At 34.5% G+C, this 24,244-nt stretch overlaps 1 protein-coding gene across 20 annotated transcripts in view; it reads right to left on the minus strand.

Annotated features, from left to right (window-relative positions):
• Positions 1-15,346: 15,346 nt before the first annotated feature.
• Positions 15,347-24,244, minus strand: part of TRDN (triadin) — a 392,671-nt gene continuing 383,773 nt past the window's right edge. For 15 of the 20 annotated variants that reach the window (XR_011422188.1, XR_011422177.1, XR_011422176.1 and 12 more), the window contains 3 exons: positions 22,557-22,598; positions 20,568-20,606; positions 15,347-17,770 (listed from right to left, as the gene is read on the minus strand). Coding sequence is in view for 13 of the 20 variants with exons in the window: in XM_070223715.1 (XP_070079816.1) it covers positions 17,631-17,770; positions 20,568-20,606; positions 22,557-22,598 (221 nt within the window). In the remaining 7 variants the exon portion in view is untranslated. The remainder of the gene's footprint in view (positions 17,771-20,567; positions 20,607-22,556; positions 22,599-24,244) is intronic. The other 5 variants (XR_011422182.1, XR_011422178.1, XM_070223711.1 and 2 more) reach the window with 2 other exon arrangements.

Here is a 24,244-nt window from a genome sequence, read left to right on the forward strand (position 1 = left end):
TTTGGGATCGTTATCCTCTAAGATGGATAGAGAAACAAAGCAGAATTCTTCCTTTTATTAATTTTTTTAGGACTCCACCTATATTGTATAATCCTAGCAAGGGACATAATATATTGACTAGAAATGTGTAGGAGTATAATGCTTATGTTTCTGAAAAGCAGGGCATTATTCCTCACCAAAGCATTGAATGTCTACTTCAAGTAACCACCAAATGTAAGGTTATTAAAGACATCTTTTTCAAAGGTCATTCACGCAACTACATAAATTCAGGTATAGGATTGTAATTTTTTAAAAAAGGAGGAAAAATAACACATGGCAGATAATCAATGACAAAGGCTAGGTTAAAGAGGTACATAAAGGATTAAGTTTTATGGTGTCAGTGTATCAGAGACAGCAAAGTTTTTCCTAGATTAGAACCATTATCAACTAATTAGAAGTGAAAAGAAAATAGCTATTTAGAAAATGATTTTAAAAAACAGAAAACTGCAGGAGGCAATGAAGATAGTCAAACATGTAGAGTGTGAACTTGAGTATAGAGGTTTTTTAAAAACAAGCCCAAATTCATTTTCTAGAATCTTTCTTTTCATATAGACTCACATGAATATTTCCAGACTAGAGAAAGGGCTATACTTATTTTGGAAGAGTTACAACAAAAATGAACTATTTCTGTTCTTGTGAGATGTGATAACTAATGTTTAGATACGACTTCATTCACTTGCTTGATTGGCTTACCTTTTTTTTTTAGAAAAAGTGAAGAAATATAAAGTTAAAAAACTAAAAGCATCTAAACTTGAATTCTTGATTTTTTCAGGGATATTTGTAAATGTATTTATCTAATTAGAAAAATAAGAACTTCTGGACCATTTAACTCTTAATGGTCCTGACAATATGCAGTAATGGCTAAATGATTCCAACAGTACTTTATCATCAAGTTAAAGACTTCATAATCTGCTTGCAGAGGAATTGACTTATTTTCTTCTAAGATATAATGCATGCTAGACTAGCAATAATGTAAAGAAAACATGAGGATTTTTGTCTTATTCCTAGAATGTACAAAGCTAGGGAATGTTTCTCCCACCCCAACAATAAGAAAAGCCAGAAAATCTACAGGATCATAACTTCTCTTTAACTTGTTAGAGAGCTGTGGTTAACCTGCAAAAACTAGCGTGCAATCTAAGGAAAACAGTAAGGTACCTCCAAGTAGAAATGGGATACATATTCTTACTCACTGGGCAGTAAGAAGAAAACAGGGCCTCTATACCAGAGGCAGAACTAACACTAAAATCCTAATGAATTGCTACCATGAATGAATGAATATGGGCTACCATGAGAGTACATAAAACATAGTAGCCACAACACAAGGAGAGTTCACACCCCCTCACAGGCTCTTATTCATGGACCTTACCTGCTGCTCTTGAGAAAGATTGGAGCAAGACAGCAGACTACACAAAGTCTCTCTCTGTGATGCAGTCCTGGAGGAAGGAAGGCCGGAAAGGCATGGAGTCCTATGTGGTCCTTTTGCCTCTAAGGGAAAAAAGCTTTAAGACACTACGGGAAGGGCAGACAATTCTGTCTTTTGCAGAGCAAAGGTGACAACAGATTGTGGTTGGGGGAATGTAAAAGAAAAAATCATTCTACCTCTGAGAGAGGGGCAAGATTGCTGAGAAAGCCCCACCCTGAAGCCCACATAAACAGCTGAGTCAGGAGGAGAAAACTGTGTCCCCTTTATCCTCAAACACCGAGTAACAAGCAACAGCTGTCTCCTGGTGAGGGATGAGCAAGGGCATAGCAAGAGCACAGGCACGTGGGGGATCCTAAATACAAAGGTGTAGCATGAAGATCAAGATAAACCTTCTGGAAAACCAATCTCTTCATTAAGCAAAAATCACACCAGAGGAATTGGAAGCTGATGGTGCACTAAATGTAACCAGAGCAACAACAAAACCCAAATCCAGTTCCTCTGTTGATGAGGATAACTCCCCATGCTGACAGCCTATCAGAATAAGAAGTATGCACATTTCCAGGCAAAACTATTATCTAAATGTTTAATATTCTACATACTATGCTGACAAGCAATCAAAAATTAGAAGACACATCAAAAAGTAAGGGAAAAAGTCACTATTAAGAGACAAAGTGATTAACAGAGTCAGACTCACAGATGAAGCAGTTCTTGGAACTATCCTACAAGGGATTTACAATAAATCTGATTAATATGATAAAGACTCTAGTAAAAAAGGTGGACAACACAAATAAACAACAGAGAAGCACAATGTCAACAGAGACAAAGAAACTATAAGAAAGCGTCAAATGGTAATGCTTGAAATAAAAAAAAATGCATAACAGGCAATAGGTAATAGAAAAGAAGAATGCTTTTGAAGGTCTCATCAGTAGATTCACACAGCTGAAGAAAGAACTAATAAATCTGAAGATAGGGCAATAGAAATTATGCAAACTGAAATACAAAAAGAAAAAAGAGTGGAAAAATGAAACCCAGAACAGAACGTCCAAGGGCTAGAAACGATATCAAATAGTCTAGTATACAGGAAGTTCTCAAGAAGAAGGAGAAAAAATAGGATAAAAGAAATATTAGAGAGTGGGGCTGGCCCCATGGCAGAGTGGTTGGGTTCGCGTGCTCAGCTGCAGGTGGCCCAGTGTTTCGAGTCCTGGGCGCAGACATGGCACTGCTCGTCACACCACGCTGGGGCAGCGTCCCACATACCATAGCGAAGAATATACAACTATGTACCAGGGGGCTTTGGGGAGAAAAAGGAAAAAAGTAAAATCTTTAAAAAAAAAACAAAAAACAAGAAATATTAGAGAGATAATGGCTGAAAATATACCAAAAATAATGAAAGACCATGAGATAATCAAACCACAACTCAAGAAGCTCAGAGAACTCCAAGTGGGATAAACAGCAATCAATGTGCCTGGGCCCATCATATTCAACTGCTGAAAATCAAAGATAAAGATTAAATTTTAGGGTCAGCTCCATGGCCTAGCAGTTAAGTTTGGTGTGCTCCACTTCAGTGGCCCAGGTTTTGTCCCTGGGTGCAGATCTGCACTACTTGGTGGCAGCCATACTGTGGCTGTGACCTTCATATGAAATAGAGGAAGATTGGCACAGATGTTAGCTCAGGGCAAATCTTCCTCACCAAAAAAAAAAGGAGTAAATCTTGAAGGCACCCAGAGAGAAAAGTTGTGTTACACACCAAGGAGAAAAAAGAATTATGGTAGATTTCTTTACATTAAGTATGAAACACAGAACAATAAGTATGCAATCTTTCAATCCAGCAAAATGTTGTTAACAATGAAAAAAATAAAGGCTTTTTAACACAAATGAGTTAAATATATTAGATAAGGTTTTTTTTATTTTTTAGTTGCTTTGAAAAATACTTAACTGTTTCAAGCAAGAAAAGTGCCAAAGAGTTTTTGGTTTATAGAGTATATAAAGGAAAAATAAGTAACAATGGTATAAAATGTTGGATAGAGGAATTGTAAGTATACTATTCTAAGTTCTTACACTATGCATTAAGTGGGAAATATTCTTTGAAGGTAGATTGTAATTAATCAAAGATCTTTATTGTAATCCAATTGAAAACTACTAAAATAATTTGTAAAAAGAAATATAAATAAGCCAATAGTGAAGATAAATTGGAATTATAAAAATATAAAATTACTATTAAAAAAAGAAAAAAGGAAAGAGATGAAAAACAGCTGAAATAAACAGAAAACGGTAGATTTTAATCCAATCACATCAATGATTACATTAAATGTGAATGGTGTAAACCTACCAATTAAAATACAAGGAGTGTCAGCCTGGATAACAAAGCAAGACAAAACGATATGCTTTCTATGAGAAACTCACTTTAAATATAAAGACATTTATAGGTTAAAAGTAAAAAGAAATTTAAAATATGTAACACACAAAGACTAATCAAAAGAAAGATGTTATATCTGTATGAATATCCGATAAAATAGATTTGAAGACTAGGAAAATTAGCAGTCATAGAGACTTTATGTAACATTAAATGGGTCAGTTCAATCAGGAGGACATGCCAATCCAAAATGTGCATGCATCTAACAACAGAGCTTTAAAATATGAAACGAAACTGTTAGAACTAAAAGGAGAAATAGAAAAATCCACAATTATAATTGAATATTTCAAAACTTCTTGTAGCTTATTAGACATATTGACAAAACATTAGTAAAGATGAAGAAAATCTGAACAACATAAGCAACAAACTTGTCTTAATTGAATTTTATAAAACACTTCACTAAACAGCCAAATATGCATCCTCTTCAAGTGCACACATAACATTCACTGAGATAGTTATATTCTGAGCCATATAAATAACCTCAACAAATTTTAAAAAATTGAAATCATAGAAATTATATTCTCTGAGCGTTACAGAATTAATATAGAAATACATAACAGAAAGATACATGAAAATTCCCATATATTTGGAAATTAACTTTCTAAACAGTCCATGAGCCCAAGAATAAATCAAAAGAAAAGTAGAAAATATTTTGGGTTGAATGAAAATGAAAACACACATCAAGATTTGTGGGATACATCTGAGGCAATGTTTAGTTGTGGATTTATAGCATTAAATTCTTATATTAGAAAAGAAGAAAGGTCTTACATCAGTGGCTTAAGCTTCCAAATTAATAAACAAGAAAAAAAGAATAAGTTAAACAAAAAGTAAGCAGAAGGAAGGAAATTATAAAGGTTATAGTGGAAATTGATATAAGTGAAAATAGAAAAACAGTATAGAAAATTAATGAAATCAAAAGCTGTTTTTGAAACATCAGAAAATTGATTAACTCCTAGCCAGACTGATGAGAGAGAGAATAAAATTTACCAATATTAGGAATGAAAAATAAATCATCACCATTAATTGTACCATCATTAAAAGAACAATGAAGGAATAATATTACAACATTATGTCCATAAATTCAACAACTTAGTTACAATGGACAAATTCCTAGAAAGATGGAAACTACCAAAACTCATACAAGAAGAAATTGATAACCTGAACAATCCTGTATCTATCTGAAACATAGAATTTTTAGTTAAAATCCTTTCAACAAGATCAAAACTCACAGCCCAGATAACTTCACTAGTGAATTCTATGAGACATTTAAGAAAGAAATAATGCCAATTCTGCACAAATCCTTCAAGAAAACAGAAGAGAAGGATTCACTCTTCTACTCATTTTTTAAAGCCAGCATGACTTCAATGCCAAAATCAAGCAAGGACATTACAGGAAAAAAAAAATACTGAAGATCGGTAATCTCTCATTAACCCAGAGGCAAATTTTTAACCAAATATTAATCAATCAAATTTAGTGTAGTATTAGTTTAATGGTAGATATATGGATATCAACAGAAGAGAGAAAGCATTCCATTAATAGATCCACACAAATATGATCGATTGATTTTGGAAAAAGTTACAAAACCAATTCTATGAGGAAAAGATAGTGTTTCACCAAATGATAGACTAATTCACATTCATATTAAAAAAATGAACTCTGATTCATGCCTTGTGCCACATACAAAAATTCCTTCCAAATGGATCAGAGACCTAAACATAAAACTCAAAACTGTAAAACTTGCAGAAGAAAACATAGTGGAATATCTTCTTTATGACTTTGGATAAGGCTAAGCTTTTTTTAGATGTAACCGAATGCACAATCAATAAAAGAAAATAATGATAAATCGAATATCTGCTCTTTGAAAGGCACTGCCAAAAGAATGAAAAGACATGACACACAAAGGGGAAATATTTGAAAAACACTTTTCTGGTAAAGGACTTGCCTCCAGAATGTATATAGAACACTCAGAAATCAATAATAGGGAAACAACCCAATTTTAAAAAGTACAATGTAGGGGCCAGCCCAGTGGCGTAGTGGTTAAGTTCACATGCTCTGCTTCAGTGGCCCCAGGGTTCGCGAGTTTGGATCCAGGCACAGACCTACACACTGCTCATCGAGCCATGCTGTGGTGCCATCCCACAAATAAAATAGAAGATTGGCGCAGATGTTGGCTCAGGGAAAATCTTCCTCAAGCAAAAAGTGGAAGATTGGCAACAGATGTTAACTCAGGGACAATCTTCCTCACCAAAGAAAAGAAAACAAAGTACAATGTATTTGAATTGATACTTAATCAAAAAAGATATATCAATGGCAAATAAACATATGAAACATATGAAAAGATATTCAATGTCATTAATTATTAGAGAAATTCAGATTAAAATCATGAGATAAAACTACATACCTATTAGAATGGCAAAAAAAAATTTTTAAAGTAAAAACATTGACATATTAATTTCCCAGATCATTAAGTTTGAGTCAGAGCACTGACCCAAAAAGCTAAATACCTTCCTCTGCAGATTGTAAAGGACAAAGAAACATTGCTAACATGTAAAGTTTAACCATTTCTTTGATCCCAATCACACAAAAAATCTTTTATTGCACAGTAAAATCAATATGAAAATATCAATTTAAGACAGCACTTATCTTCCAAATGTTGAGAGAACCTTTCCTGATTTTTGAATGAGATCAGCGGGACTTGAAGTTTCATCCCAAGTGGATTATTAGATAGCATGGGTACTGTCCTCATACTCTGTCTACTGCAAAACAGTGTTTCATTGAGGTCTCCTATGTGAAGGATTATTTAAGAAAAATGTACAATTTGAGGCCAATAGAAAAGCAAGGCATCATTTTTCAAAGATTAAAATGAAGAACACATCATTTAAATTGTTTAATAGAAGTGAACAGAAAATTTAACAGAAGAAACTGAAGAAATTTTAAGAAGCAGTGGACATCTTAAACACTGCATAAATATATGGTTTAAAGAACAAATTTCATAAAACATAGCAAACGTTCTTTAATCATACTCATGTTATTAAATCAATATTGTCATGGAAAGTAAAATTAGATAGAATACCTGATATTCATTTTTCTAACTGAATATACTATCCAAAAATCACATCACATTTCATTTCTGCTTTTAACAAGTTTATGATCTTGGGCAAGTCAATAAACTGCTCCGAGTTTCAGTTATCCTATTTGTCAAATTATAGGACTATCTCTTCAAGTTCAAAATTCTATGATCACAATATGTTACAGACATAGGCTTTTCTTTAGGCACTGAAACCCGTTAATAACAACTTTCCTACGTATTTTTCAAATAAATATTATTTTATACACAGGAAATATAAAATAGACAAAATTTCTTAAACATTAAATTTTTAAAAATATGGCATAACCAATTATTTCTGAAAGAAAACCAAAGTTACTTATTCCAGTCATCATCAAATTGATGTTCCATATATAAAAGAAACCACCTTCTCATTAACAATCAGCTAGTAGCTTGATCTTTTTGATTATTAGCTTGATTACTAATATAGTCTAGTAGTTAATCTACTGCAGAAAGATTCTGACATCTTTATTCTTATCTGGATAGAGTGTTATTCTATTAAGTACTCTAAAATATCTTTACATAACTAGAAATTTGGCTCATAACCAATGAATAAAAATTTTTCAGTCTGTTTCAAAATTATTTTCTCTATTTCAAAAGACTGCCCATTTCTTGACTCAAGATGGTACCACTGGAATTAAATTACAGAAAATAAAACTGTGTTGTGGTCTCCTTTTCCGCAGTAGATATTCCATTTCATGTAAAATGTGCTATTTTTTTGCCACTTTACACAAAATGTACAGCACAATTTCTATGTTGTTCCTCAGAATGTGCTCTAATTAATCATCCCACTAAATATCCTTTATTTTTCTTTGGTTTTAGCATCATGTTATAGTAAAAAGTGAAAGAAAGTAACCAATAAGTCTAACAATATTCACCAATTCCTAATCAATCACCTAAAAGTTTGTAATTAATGGTGAAGATAAGTATTCTGTAACTGGATTTAACAGTAGCAAATTTCAGTAGAATGGAAATCAATAAAAAAGTGAAGTCCTTTTAAGATTTTTTATTTTGAACAGCTTTTAGCAGAGCTAAGCAGTCCAGCTCAAGTCACTTTAGAAGTGCATGTGATAATTTCCCACCCCACTAGACAGAGGGTTATAAGCTCCAACAGAACTGAATAAAGTGAAATGTGAGGTGATTTATCATAGATTTTAGGCGAGGATTCTTTTGAACTATGAAGGACCAGAGACCATTTCACATCAAAGGCACAGTTGTAAAGCTATGGGTGTTAATGATGTGAATCATGCCCTTCTGATTTTTTAAAAATATTCTTTATATGGCTCATAATGAGATTAAACGTTGGCATTATTTCCAGAGATCTGAAATGTAGGCATCAGATTTTTGTTATTCAAAATGATCAATTAGAAAATCTTTGCCTAATATTCTCACACTTCTGTAAGCAAGAGCTACAAATTGAAATTTCTTTCCCATCCCTGAAAGGAGCATGGTTAATTTCCTCATCCACATTGAAATATTATTTGAAAAGAGACAAATAACTGTTAATTATTAAAATGTGTGCAATATATTGTATTTCAGTCACCCTAAAACTTACCACTAGACGATTAGCAATGCAGTACTACCATTTAGAACTGTCAATTTAACTCTATTTTCTAGTTTTAAAAATCTTTAATTTTATTATTTTAAATGAAAATTATTTTGGTTCTAATAGAAACATGGCAGCTGTTGAATTCCAAATCTTGACACTTCCTGGAAATTACGTGGAACAACAAAGAGAACAAAACAAACGAACAAATAAAAAGATCCAAAATCATGTATATCTAGTAAAACTTGGAAACAATAAAACCCATGAAAACTCACAACTATGTTTAAGTGCAGTCAAAACAAGTGATCCCAACAAAAGCCATATGACCAGTTGCAAGCAGTGCTCAGAATCACAGAGTGTGGAGAAGTCTAACATGGGCAGGTCTCAAAAACAAACAGCAAACATTCATTTCCTTAAGGAGAAAGCCTCATCCTGAATGTTAACTGCTGTGAACAACTCTGAGCCCTCAGAGGGAGCAATAACTCAGGACAAGGTTATCTGGAAACAATCACCCCCTTTCAAAACTACAAATGCGTATATTTTTGAATTGGAAATCCCTCTGCAAGGAATTTACCCCATGTATGTGTACGTACATACAGATATATATGTGTATATGTAATATAATGTGTCCAACGTTATTTACTGCAACATTATTAATAATAGCAAACGATTGGAAATGACCTAAGTGACCATATAATAGGAGACTACTCAATAAGTGATGGCACATCCACCCATTGAAATACTATACAGTTGTAAAGAAAATATAAGGAGAAATTTTGCTTTCAACCACCACGCTGCAGTAATTTTATCAAACTAATTCTCTTGCTGAGAGTAACCATAAAAACTAGTTGAATAAACAAATTAAAGAAATAAAAAAGCAAGCACAGCAGGTAGAGATCAAGAGCCCAAAATTCTAGAGAAAAAGGAAAAATACACTGGGGAGAGTGCCACATCCACCTCTGCGTTGTACCTTTCCTGGAAACAGGAAATAGGGAAAACTTACAAACTTTCAGTTGTGAGATGAATAAGGTCTAAGGATCTAATGATAGCATGGTGACTATGGTTGATAATACTGTATCATGTAATCAAAATTCTGCCAACAGAGTAGAACTTGTGTTCCCACCAAAAAAAAAAAGAAGAAGAAGAAAAGAAAAAGAAGGTAAATATATGAGGTGATGGATGTGTTAATTATAAACTTGATGGTGAGGATCCTTTCACAATACTTACATATATAAAATCATCGCATTGTACACTTTAAATATATTACAATTTTGTCAATTATACCTCCATTGAGCTGGAAAAAGATAACAACAAAATAGAAAATAGTATCCAATAGAGAAAATTTCTTAAAGTGAAGGATATTGAAAATCATTATGAAGAAGAAGACAAATTGGGATGTGTCACTATAGTATATCAACACTTGTTATAATGCTACTAAAATTAAACCAGGTGGTATTGGCACACAGATAGGCAAATAGACCAATGGGACTGAATAAGTAATTCACAAAAAAGAACCACACATATACAGTTCTCTCCTTTACAATGAAAACATCCCTGTAATGCAGTAGAGAAAGGATGTTTTATCCAATAGATGGCTCAAGATTATGTATACATTCATATAGCAAAAACTAATCTTCAACTTCTACCTCACATCATACACAAAAAATGAATCCTATTTGGATTATAAAGCTAAAGTGAAAGATAACATAAAGAATCTATAAATTCTCATAGGAGAATATTTTCACAGTCTTAGCATAAGTAAAAATTCCTTAAATTGAACATAATAAGCGTTATCAATAAAGAAAAACATTAATAAATTGGACTGTTTTAAAATTTAAATTTTTGATAGAGATACAATTAAGGGAGTAAAATTGAAAGCCACAGAGTGGTAAAACACATTTGTAATACATATATAGAATTAAGGATTTGTAATCAAACTATATAAAATATTCCTATTTTTTTTAAAAAGACAAAAATCTAACAGAAGTCCACAAAGCTTAAGCTGGCTTTACATAAAACAGGATGTCCAAATAATCAATAAATATATTAAAAGTTCTCAAAATCATTAGTCATCACAGAAATCCAATTTATAAGAATAATGATGTACGACTACATACACTAGAAATTAAAATTAACAAAATTGACAATAGTATTCGCAAATGTTTGGAGCAGCTGGAAATTTTGTTCTCTATTGTTGGAGTGCACATTGCTACAACCAGTTAGAAAGTTATTTGGAATTACCTAGTAAAAATGAACAATTGCATACTCTATAAGCCACCAATTCACCTCTAAGATATAGAGATCCCACCACCCACGCATACATGTATGCACTATAAGAAACTAACTAGAATTTCTATTGCAGTGCTATTTTTATAGACAGAAACTGGAGATAGCCCAAATTCCCACCCACAATAGAATGTATAAATTCTTTGGTATATGCATACATAAATCTATAAGACAATGAAAAAGGATAAACTACTTCTACATGCAACAAAGTGAATGAGTTTCACCTGTGTAATGTTAATTAGACATAATAGAAACTGGACACAAAAATATGTAATTTACGACTTCATTCATATGAAGGACAAAACTATCAAAATAATTCTTTGGTGGTAGAAGTCAGAATAGTGGTGATCCAGGGAGTATTGACTGAGTGAGACATGAATGAGGCTTCTGGGATGCTGTTAACGTTCTATATCTTGACCTAGGTGGTGATTTCATAGATGCATCTAGCTCTACACTTGACAGGTGTTCATGAGATTGATCTGTCTGTCTATTTGTTTTGTTGTCTGTCTACATTCATAGGAAAGCTCTGTATGTATTCATATAAACCAGTAATCCAGGATGCATTTTTAAGTCAAGAAAGGAAGGTACAGAATGATGTTTGTGTATGTAATGTTTGTGTAAGAAAAGTAACAAAATGAGAATATATATTTGTTTTCATTTGTATTTGCAGAGGATGGATATATTAGAATCCATAAAGGTGATTAGTGGGGAGTAGAGGAGTGGATGGGAAACTGAGGCCACAAGGATGGGGTGAGACGATACTTTCCATGTATATCTTTGATAGCTCTTGACTTTGAACAAGGTTCATAGATTCCCATTTTTTTTTAATAGAATGAATTGGGAAGTATTCCCTCCCTTTTAATCTGAAAGAAGTTGTGTAGAACTGCAATTATTTCTTCTTTACATATTTAGTAGAAAACTCATTGGTGTCTAAAGCTTGTTTATTTTCTCATATACCACCTAAAGCCATGAATTTCCCCTAATCTCTACTTTCACTGCGTCCTACAGTTTTGTGTATGCTGTATTTTCTTTATCATTCAATGCAAAATATTTCCTATTTTCCTTTGTGAATTCTTCTTTCTCCATGAATTATTTGGAAGTGTGTTGTGTAATTTCCATAAATTTCTTATTTTCCAGATATGTTCTCTTACTGATTTCTCATTTAATTCTGTTGTTTTCAGTGAATATACTCTATATTATAGTTTCAATTTTTATAAGTTGTTGAGACTTGTTTTATGGCCTCTTATATAATCTATTTTAGTGAATGTTTCCTGAGCACTTGGAAAAAATGTGTATTCCACTGCTTTTGAGTATAGTATTCTTTACAAATCAATTAGATCAAGTTATGGGATAGTGTTGTCCAGATTTTCTATAACTTTTGATTTTCTTTCTACTTTTTTATTGATGTATAATTGACATGTAAGATTATATTAGTTTCAGGTGTACAGAATAGTGATTTGAAATTGCATATGTTGCAAAATGATCACCACAGTAAGTTTAGCTAACATCCATCACCATACATAGTTAACAAAATATTTTTTCTTGTGATGAAAACTTTAAAGATCTACTCTCTTAGCAGCTTTCAAATATGCAATACGGTATTACTAACTATAGTCACCATGCCTTACATTACATCCCCATGACTTATTTATTTTATAAGTGGACCCAATTTTTAAAATATTTTTTACACATAAATGTTTCAAAGATAAAAATAATTTGATACATTGTTCTTCCAAATCACTGAAATTCAGTTGTCTTTTCTATAAAATATTGCCTTCTTTGGAAAGAATGCACCTTCCATTCAGATCATCCCAACTCTGTCCATGATGGCATCAAATATACAGAAGTGTACAAATGATTTATCATTGAGTTCTGAACAAGAGAGAAGAAGAGAGAGATGCTTTTTCCCTAAGCAAAGACATATGCTATATGTTTTGAGATGCTACTGTTGGTATTTATTTTGACTTTATCTTCACTAACTTACATTGCTAAAATACCTTCAGATCTTCTAATGGGTGTTCAGTTCTACGGCAGTGTCTTGAGGTACATGAGTCAGTTGGTAATCCAGCTCAGCTTTCCATTCAGAGTATTACTTTTCCACAGGCTTCTTATAATCTCTGTGTGTTCTGATTCAGTGGTTTGAAAAATATTCTGCTGTCACTGATTTATAGGAAGTCCATGAAAATGACACAAAGCAGTGGATTTTTTTTAACACAAGATTGTTTTTGCCAATGGCAATGTTGCCATTTTTTGTTTGGTTCATATGGTTCTGGTTTCCATTTGCTGCTTTGGCTCATGCCTCTTAGCAACACTAGGCACTAGGTCTTCAGTGCAGGGCATAGCTGGACCATTTCATAACAAAATCAGAAGGGAATTTGAAAGGTCTTAACAATAACATCACTTTACAATGTACTTTCCCATAACTTTCCTCACCAAAGATGAACGTCTTTGTGCCATAGGAACTTTTATGTTCATTTAGAGATGAAGAACTGAGGGACAGAGATAAATGACCAAAGTTACTCCTAGAATTAGAGTCTGACCTTGAGTTTGAGGGGCCCTACTCCACTGGGCTCTCTGAATTTGTTCTGAGAACGCATCTGGCCTGGCAACTCTACCCAGAAGCATAGAAGATACTCCTGGCCTACAATTAAATTATTTACGAGAACTTTGGATGTGGTGGGGGAAAAAAGCAGAATAGCACTAATGACTTGATGCAAGCAGTTAGTTCTAGCTAAAAGTTCAACACAAATCATAGACATGGGAACCGATGATCTTGCAGAAGGTACATGGTCAGGAGGTAAACATGGCTGTGTAAGGCCAAGAATTTCCTTCTTTGCTATTCCCACTTTGCTAACACGTGCTTCTTACTGGAATTTGTATGACTCACATATTAATATGCACTAATTTACATCATCATGTATTCTAAGCATTCCTTTAGAGTTTAAATGTGTTTTTATAAACAATTGTCTTTCTTACTTATTTTGTTAACTCACATCTTTGGACAAATGGTGATTAATTTAGAGAGAGTTGTTTTTTGTTTTCTTTTTATTTGGGGCAAATATTTGGTGTGTGTCAGTGACATAACATTTTTTAAGTTAAGTAGTGTACAAAAATACAGCTATTTATTTTTTATACACAAAGAAAATCATCTACAGGAATATCTAAATGTTTTATGCACATATATGATTAACGAGGGGAAAATGTACAGGACAACAGTAGTAGAGGTCCAGAAGACGTAGAGCAAAGAGTGTCGTCAGGAGGCCAATTCCTGGAAAGTTGTGCTGGGTTTCCATGTCTTACAGAATTTGCACGTGACAGAGGGAACTTATGAGGGTGGAGACATCATACGGAGTCACACAGGGTGGGGAAGATGCCCTGGACTAGAAAACAGAAGATTTGAGTTCTCAGTCTAGTTCTGCTACTAACTTGCACTGTGACCCTGGGCTTGTCACCTAACCTCTCAGAGATTCATTTTCTTTATATCTAAAGCAAATGAATGAGACTCACTTTTTTTTTTTAAGGTATGCATTTTTGGTGAGGAAAATTGGCCCTAACATCTGTTGCCAATCTTTCTCTCTTTTTCCCCTCCCGAAAGCCCCAGTACATAGTTGTATATCCTAGTTGTAAGTCCTTCTAGTTCTTCTATGTGGGATGCTGCCTCAGCATGGCTTGATGAGTGGTGTGCAGGTGCTCCCCGAGGACCCAAACTGGCGAACCCCGGGTGGCCACCCAAGTGGAGCACAAAAGCTTAACCACTACACCACCAAGCCAGCCCTGAGACTCACTCTTAAGGTCCTTTTCATCTCTCATGTAGAAAAAAGTGAGTCTTTCCACAGTGATTGTAATTCAAAAAATGGGTTTTGAGATGCTGGGTAAATTAGCCAAGGTCTATAACAACACTCTGAAGTTGTCGCTAAAGGCATTTGGGAGCCAGCTGGCCAAGGTTTTAGGCATGGCTTTGACACAGTTAGTGACTTTGGTCAAACTTATGCTTTTCTCTAGGGATTAGGTTCATTTTCTGCACGTGCAAGCTGGGCCAGATGGCTCCTGAGTTTTCTATCAGCAATGATAGTCATTATTCTCCTTGCTTTTTCCAAGTAAAATAACTCAAGGAAATAATCTGAATCCCCAGATATACCGTTTCAGTTTCCAAAATATTTCTGGGAGGAGTTTTGACAGGGATATACTGGAATGAATCACTATACAGGTGCTTTTTAGGGAATTATTCCAAAAAAGATTTGCTCTGATTAAATGATGATTTATCAGGTTTTATGAAAAGTAAACATAAATCAAAAACCCTAAATCAAGTTATTTATCTTCTCTAGACCATCTATTAAAAGGAGTTGAAGTGCGGGCGGGAGTAGAGGGTTGGGGTGGGTAGCTCATACCAATGGGACAAAATGGAGAACTAAAAACAATTATTAAACGCCTACCTATTCGTGACCAATATGATGTGAATTATGCACGAACTATTAAAGACAAAGACTTTTAACCAACCATTTATCTTTTCCTTTTAAAATGTAAAGCGTCAACTTGAAAGGACTAGAAATACTTTATTTGTTGGAACTATACAAACAGATGAGCATTTAGTCAATATTTTTCAAGGGCTATCATCACTGTAACTTTAAGCAGATAAACTTTAACAATTATTATTAATGTTGTTTACATCATAATTGGATTATCTAATTTATTACAATAAATTGTCATATTTTACTTTTTATCAAATAGTTTTTATAATGAGAGTGAAAGAAACAAGAGTATAATATAGAAAAGCACTCAAAGGGAAAATTAGTGCCACGTCCAAAAGTATTATTTCAGAACTTTATTTTGATGTCATATCCATATTAGATATTTTGTCAGTACCCACAGTATATCTGTAAGGTATTGGGTTGTTTGCTTTGAAATCCCTTTTTTACATATGGGAAAACAAGCATAGTATGTTTAGTAAATTTTCCAAGGTCACGCATTGTGTCAGAATAGCACTGAGAATATAATTTATCTCTGATATTTTTCTTATACACTCCAGTGCCTAGCACAGTGCCCTAGAAAGAGTAAGTGCTCAATAAATAGTCATTGAATGAAAAAATTAATGGACAAACCATTCTTTTCTATGAAATTGAAAAAAACTGTCATGTTTGTTCTCTATTCCTCTACTCATTAAATTGGACAAGCTGGAGGAGTAGGGAGCAATAAACTTTCTCCGCTGTCTTCCCCACGTTTCCATTGCTATATGAAGGGGCTGTGTTAGATGGCACCATCTGGTCTGTCCTGAAGAACACACTTCCAGTCCCCTCCCCATTAGGAGTGTCATTAATCTTGGTTCATTGTAACATTGGCTTTTGTAGTGTGAATTAGGTCCACCAGTCTATGGCCGAGACCAACTTCTTCCACAAAAGTCATTGAAAGTCCATTATTAATAATTAACAAGTTACTGATGCCCTAGTCTAATGATTTTTTTCAGTAAAACAGGACCTAAAGAACTTAGTTGCAGTCCTTGAAAATAAATCACTTGGCTAGTATCAGCTCTGGCTACCTCAGACCTTGCTGAAGATAATTATAATGCCAGAAAAGATAACTCAGTTTATTTCCTGAGATAATTTGTCGTAAGTTGAGTTGCAATTGTAAACATGATAAAGGTCACAGTGGTGTGACTTTTAGAGTTGATAGAAAAATGTGGTAAAGAATACAAGTATTTATATCACCTGGAGACAAAAGGATAACAAAACCATAATTGTCATTCCCAGTGATGTGTCAAGTAAGTTAAAGATTGTCATCCATTTCGTTGGCACTGATAACCAATTACCTAAAAAACAAGTAAGATACCTCATAAAGCACTTATGGTTGAAATGTATTCTTTCAACTTTGATGACATTCGTATTTTCCTTTTTGAGAAAGAAAACCTATTTAACTCCACAGAAGAACCCAATTGAAGTGAAATGAAAATACGTTTTCATCTGTCACCCAAATTTAGTAATTAATCTCAAATTTCACCCAGGTGACATTTTCATTAGAGCACAGTCTGGAGAAATCTGAAAATTCTTTATCTCATTTGCTTATATTTTAAACAAACGATTCACCAGACCTGCCTAATTGGATGGTGTATTTCCACTGGAGTGAATGTCTTAATTGTAATTCAAGACAAATCTTGGAGATAAGATTCATCAAACATTTCTACTCTGTCTTATTATGTCTAAAGTTCAGAGATATTTTGAGCTCTAAAAGAGCATCACGAGGAGCTTATAACACTCTTTGGTGCAACTGTGACCTATTCTTAGAGCGCAGGAACAACTAAAATAGAAATAGACATAAATAAAACTATTAAACATCAACTTATTGGGTAAATTGAGTTTAGATACCCACATGATGCAAAAAAATAGTTTCTATATAAGCTCCTGTATCCTTTAAACTGAAAGCATAGTTTGTGTTTTCATTTAAAAATAAATATCTAATTGAAGCCAGGAATTCTATCTTGTAATTGTGTCAATTACATTTAAAAGACTGTTATTAAGTAAACTTTAGATTAATTTGTGAACAACCCTACAGTGAGTGGAAATGGAAAAATAGAAACACCCGCACCCAGCAACAAACACAAATAACAGATTCTTGAGCAGTAGGCCCTTCAACATGTCTGCTTATCATTCACTCCCTTTGCACACCCTTTCTCTCTACACCAGGCAGAAGAGGAAAATATTTTCAATGAAAATATTTGAAAACTTTGCAAATAATTACACTATTTCAATTGCCTATGCCACTGTGGACAAACAGAAGATCCTATTTTCAAAGTTTTAAAGCACTTGTAAGGGCCGTGCATTTGTGTCTACTGTCCTTGCTGCTTCTGTCCTGGAGAATTTGGTTGGCCAGAGCTCTCTCCAGGGTAGTGTGCAGGAGTGACAGGAAACTGAAATCCGTAGCCATTGTATCCATCCAAGTAGACACACTGGAAGAAACTGATGGGGCCTAAGGAAGAGAGCATGATGATTTATTAAAACAGGCAGAGTATAAGCAGGAACAGAGATAAAGCACAGAGAGGCAGTACGGATCAGTGGGGATGGACATGGGTTCTGCAGCCAGCTAGCCTTGGCAACAACTGGCAAGTTACTAAACCTCCCTGTGTCTTGGATTCTTTATGTATAAAATTAAGACAACAACAAAAACCTCATAGAAATGTTGTGGAATTTAAATGAGTTAATAGATGTGAAGCACTTGAAATCCTTCCTGGCACATGATAAACCCTTAATAAATGATAACAAAAATGGCCTGGCATAGAAAGTCAAAGTGCTTAGTTTATAGGAATCTACTGATGGGCACTGCATGCAGAAAAACTGTTATATAGTAACAGGTTTCAAAACATGAGCTTATCAATATGCAAAGTAACTGACTTTTTTTTTTAAATTAGGGTTTTAATAATACCATACAGAACCTTGTGTTCCTAAAGTTGTGAGATTTCCATGTGTGGAGGCAAGCACTCCCCTGAGACGGCATAGTTACTCTTTGAGGCAATGCTTTGAGGTAGCAGCTCTGTTCTCAGAGCAGAAAGCAACACAGGAAAGGAGTTGAAGCCGAGTGAGGCAGTGTACACAGTGTATCGGATCATGAGCCCTGGGCTCCCACAGAGCGGCTTTGTTAAGAGAAGGCGAGGTTAGCCTCTCCTCACAATCATGGGCACCCACTGACTCTTCACCGTTTTCCATCCTATCTGTTTGCGTCCTGTCAACCAACCACAGGCTCTTTGCAGATGGCCAGGAAAGAGAATGACAGTTGAAGCCAGTGGTGTGTGGAATATGGGGCAGCTGGCCAAGCCCATATGAGCCTAAGGGCTTATGAAGTAGAATAAAGCAAAGCCTAGGGAGAAAGAAGTTGAGGGAAGCAACAAAGAATTATTCTGATTTCATCACCCTGGGTATCAGCTGACTGCAGTCACGGGGTTTTCTGCGATGAAAGTAGTTTGGAGAAATCTTGAATTTAGTTTGTCTCCTTTCCATTGCATTTCATCCAGAATTATTTTCTACTGGGTTCTAGCCTTAGAGGCAGTAATACAACCCGCCCCCACCCCCAAGGTTGTGGGAGCTTGAGGGTTGGACAGGCTACTAACAGGGATAGCAATAAAGCTGGGACTGCATTAAGGCGGAAGGGCAGCACCAGTGCTAAAAGGAGAAGAGTCCATCAAAGACAGGCTACCTTCCAGCTGAACCTCATCAGATGGCGTCTCTGTTCTGACACATTTATTTAATTGGTGTTGATAGGCTATTAATGAAAATATCCTCATAGCTGCAGATTTTAGAGCACATCTAAAAGGCTTGTGACTATCAGACTATAGAACTACTTTACAGTAAGGTGAGCATATGATATATTGTTTTACTATCATAAATCCCCCAATCTAACTTCAAATATTTGATACCTTTTTGCTAAAAATATTGAAGTGTTTTATTTATATACTCAATTAAACTTTTTATTTTGAGATCATTGTAGTCACATGCAATTGTAAGAAAAAATACAGAGAAATCCCATGCATCCTTTATCCAGTTTCCCCCAATGGTAACATCTTTGCAAAACCGTAATACAACATCCCAACTAGAAAATTGACATTAATACGATTCAACTATCTTATTGAATTTTGTTTTAATATTTATTTATGAAATAAGAGATTTCAAGTGTTTATATGATATAGCCACAAATTGTTACCAGAAGGTTAAGAGTTGGGAAAGTGTTGCTGTATAAATCAAAAACATGCCCAGATTGACTTTGTGGATTTTGCAACAACCTTTAAGAGTATTGTTAAGACTGCTTATTTCCCTATGTTTCTCACAATCTGATTATATGAAGGATCCTAATGAGTACCGCTCTTATCTGCTGCAGTAGTCACAGCATCGAAAGGGGGACTTGGAACACAATAGGCACTTAATATTTGTTCAGTGAATCAAGTGTTAATACAGAGCAGGAGAAATTTGCTATGGTAGAGGGCATTTTTGTAATTTCCTGCAGAAATACATTTAAGAAGCACTGCAGAACCCAGAGAACATTATTGGCATCGTTTCCTCAGATAAATGTCTATTCTTTACTTTAAAAGCATTATGAGCAACAAACTCTGGTTATCTCTATTTCAGAAATTGCTTCCTTTAGTCTGTCCAGCAACGACTTTAATGCATAAGTGAATCCAAATTGTACAGCTTCACCATCTGAAAAAAAATGTCTAATTTGGAAGTACTGGAATAATGAGAATTTTGGACATCAAATTTTGTGACTGCATATGAATATTGATTGCAGTCAACGATTCCAAAGATGGAATATTTAAGAGTCTGCCATTTATCTAGAGAAATCAAAAAGAACTTTCAATCTTAGAAGTGAGTTTTTAAGCAATTGATTTGCCGACACCTATTTCTACGTTTTTCTTTTTGATATAAAAAAGTTCAGCTTACCACTTCAGCTGTGTTATTATAAAGCAGAGAGTAACAAATATTTAAGCACAGATTCTGGAAGAGTGCTCAGGATCAGAGCTGTCTAGAACGGTTTGCCATAAGTGCCACTTCAATCATCACTTTGTAATTCCTCCAAATATGTGCCTCTTCCCTGACACCAAAAGTGACGAACTTCTCTTTGAAATATAAATGACCTACCTTAACGTTATTCTTCATGTCAGTGCTAAAAATTTTTTTCTTCTAATACTGGTCTGCTTACGAGAGTCTAAAGTTTCAATTTGTATGTACCACCTTTAACATAGAATGACTGAACAGTTTTAATACAATTATAAACTTACTCTTTTGCTTCTTTGTGGGAGACACCTCTTCAGCTGCTTCTAGCAGATACAAAAGTATGAAAGTAAATAACTTGTACATTCACAGCTATTATGCAAATAGAGCAGGGACTCAAAATATCTAAACAGTTGCATGATATGAAAGAAACAGGAACTACCTGCCCTCTTTATAATCTACTGTGGGTTTGTATTCAGACTGTGTTTGACTTTTCACTATGAAATTTAATAAGCAAGAGCCAGTGAGAAAAGAGGAGACAATGAAAGAAAAGAATGTTCATGCTGCAGGCAATTGTTCAAACAGGGAAACTGTGCCTGATGTATTTTGGATGTTGATGGATGAGGGTAAGCAACACGCATCCTTTTCTTAGAAGGGTTTCTTTGATACTCAGAGTTATAATATGGTCAGAGTGGAATCTGGCTACAAGATGAACATTTTAGTCAAAATAATTCTAAATTTGTGAGGGACAAAACTTTTGGTGATCATCCTTGCCGTGAGAGAACTGCAGCAGACTGGTATCCTGTATCTGTTCCTTCTCTCATCTGACTCAAGGACTTTTGTGCTGTAGTGTTATTCACCACGTGATGGATAGTGATGGAGAATTTGAAGCTATCTGTTTGAACACCTTTCTCCAGGTTAGAAGTTCTTAACTGGTGTCTATAGATGAGTTTTTGGGGATCTCCTGTAAAATCCTGAAATGTTAAGAAGATGTGAGTGCATGTGTGTGTGTGTGTGTATGTTTCATCGAAAGTTAGGTTTTAGATTTCATCAATTTCTAAATGAGTTCAAGAACCTTCTTTCTCAAAGAGTGATCCATGTTCCAATAGTTTCAGCATCACTTGGAAATTGATGTCCCCAGCTTTTAGTCCCCAACCCAGATTTATTTCATTTTAACAAGATTGCCAGGTGATTCACGTATAAAATAGTTTCAGAAGCAATGGTCTAGAAATCAAAAACATACTAAGAGTTGTTGCTCTTAATAACTAATTTTTTAAAAGAATCTAAAAATTCAGTGTTCAAAAACGTATCCGAAGACAAGTGTAAATCATTTCATAAGACTCAAGTACCCATTCCCTTGTGCCTTTCTCAAAGCACTATTTTCCACATTGTTAATTAATTCTGGGCACCGCCGTGGAACTTATATTTTGATGGCAAGAACAAGTCATAGGCAAACTCTTATTGTCTACAGGCAAGTTCGGAAGTAGAATAAAAAATATCTATTATATGACTAGCCAAAATAAAAAGCCAGGAAACTCTTAAAGAAAACAAAAACAAAACCCAAAAAACATCAAATTAGCTAAAACCCTTATAATACAGATGAAGAAAATTAGTCCTGGAAAGACTGACTCAAGATCATTCATATGGTTGTAGCAGATTTTTCTGAGCTTTGAGATTTTCCTTCCCTCCCTTGCTCCTTCCCTCCCTTCTTCCGTCCGTCCTTTCTTCCTCCCCTCCTTCCTCCCTCCCTTCCTTCCTTGCTCCCCTCCTTCCTTCCTTACTTCTATCCTTCCCTTCCTGCCTTCCTTCTTCCTTCCTTTCTTCCTTTTCTCCGTCCTTCCTGCCTTCCTTCCTTTCTTCCTTCTTTTCTCTATGCTATTGCTGCCAGTATAGGTGAGTTATCACAATTTTTCTTAATAAAAATAATCACTTTCGTATTTGAACATTTATGTGATCCTTCAGGGGTCAAAGAACATCCCCCAATCCTTGATGAAATGATAATTTTGAAATATTGCTCTTGTAAGCAGATAGGCAAATAAATGCATCTAATAATTACTTGCAAATAATTCAATGTTCAACAAGTGCCTTCAAAATATGAAAATATGTGTATATTTTTCCAAATAATGCAAAAAGGCTGTTTGTTTAAAAAATAAGTTTACCGTCTAAACGTTGCTTAGGAAAAGCTGAAGACTAGATCAAGAGTAGTTAAATAAAACAGATAAAATATTGCAGCCTTGGGAGAAAACTCCTAAGTGAACTGAAGATAATATACTCACCTTTAGCTTTCTTTGAAGCTGGTACATCTTCAAAATCTTCTCCTAGAGAGTAAAGAAAAGACAAATCAATTCATGGTCTGTTTTTCTAGATTACCCAAAGAGGAAATATTGCATTTAAAGGTTTTTAAGAGTCACAGGATCTCTTAATCTGTAAACTCAGCATCTAGTGTCTCTATGAAAAAGAGCTTTCTGACAAATAAGGCAACTTCTCTGACTTGGAGAGAGAGTGGGGAGGGAATGGATGTCATGCCAGGATTGTGGTCAGCAGGTGAGCAAAGGCTGGCTAAGGCGTTCCCACTCTAACATGCTCCTCCTCCTCTGACTCCTAAAACTCCTACTCAAAACAACCATCTCTTTTGGAATTTAGGGAATTTGAGGTTAATGAATTCACATACACAAGGAAGATCATGAGAAAATATCCACTACATATTTATTAGCAGATTGACATTTGACAATTGTAAATGCAATTAAAAGACATTAAAAGTTAAACTAAACCTCAAATATATAAACAATGACTCAAGTTAGATTATGTATGTTGCTTGGTCTTCTGTGCATTCTACTTAAAGGTACACAGTGGAATAATGTGGGAGTAATTTTAAGTCAGAGATAATTCCAACACAGTATAATTAAATAATCTTTAACTTTTCATACCAACTTTTTAGCACTTGTAATGATCTGAACAAGGGTCAGTTTGTATTATTTATTCAGATTTTTCATACCAGCTGTTCATGAATAAACTGAAAAGGGGTAAAATAGGCCAGTATGCAAATTTTCTCTAATAGAAAAGAAACATGACCTTCAGGAAGAGATGTTATTATGTAAAAGCACAAAGTGGGAAAAAGGACCACATTACTAGCATTTTTCTTCATGGTAAATTATTAAAGTTTCAACCTGATTAGTTTAAAAAATATTTAAATATAGGCTTAACTCAATTAAACACTGGATTAAATGAGCACAGTCTTAAACTGACTGATCAACAGCCATAAATAAGGAATGGTATATATGGTTACATAATATCTTGGAGTAACTTAACACTTATATTTTGGAAATGATATCAGAATTCTTAGATGAATCAAATAATAACTATATTTTAATTGTGTAATAATCTGCTAATGTCTATGGAAAATGTTTGCAAAATGAAAATGATGCAAAGTCCTCATACACAGGAATTTACATTTCATTTTTGTAGATTATAGCACACGTAAAACTAAGACACCAATTCTCTAAATTTATTTCTTACTCCTGGGAGAATAAATATGGGTGGAATAAAAACATCAGCTTCTCCTCTTTCCCCAATTCTGTATTCGGACCCAAAGTAAACCAGGTAGAAGTGATAAAGCTGGCAGAAACCGAGTCACATGTCAATTGCGCAGGCTAACCAGGAGAACAGAGAACAGGGAGATAAACTCTAAGTCCACGGCAGTTGCTATGGAGATGCAGTCTCTGTGTAAGCAACTTAACAGTAACAGAAATTTACTGAACTAGGAATAATTCACTGTAATTTTCACTGTTCAGAACACATAAAAGGAATAAGACCCTACAGTCCATTTGCTCTTATAACGTGTGCCTTGATCCGGTGAGCGGTGGTTTGGCTAAAACAAATACTTGACTCTGAGAAAGTACAGTCGTTATCGTAAAAGGAGTATCAAAATACGCCAAGGAAATTTTAAGGAGTGACTTGCTTTTTT

The sequence above is a fragment of the Equus caballus genome, chromosome 10, assembly GCF_041296265.1.
Source record: "Equus caballus isolate H_3958 breed thoroughbred chromosome 10, TB-T2T, whole genome shotgun sequence".
Taxonomy (NCBI): domain Eukaryota; kingdom Metazoa; phylum Chordata; class Mammalia; order Perissodactyla; family Equidae; genus Equus; species Equus caballus.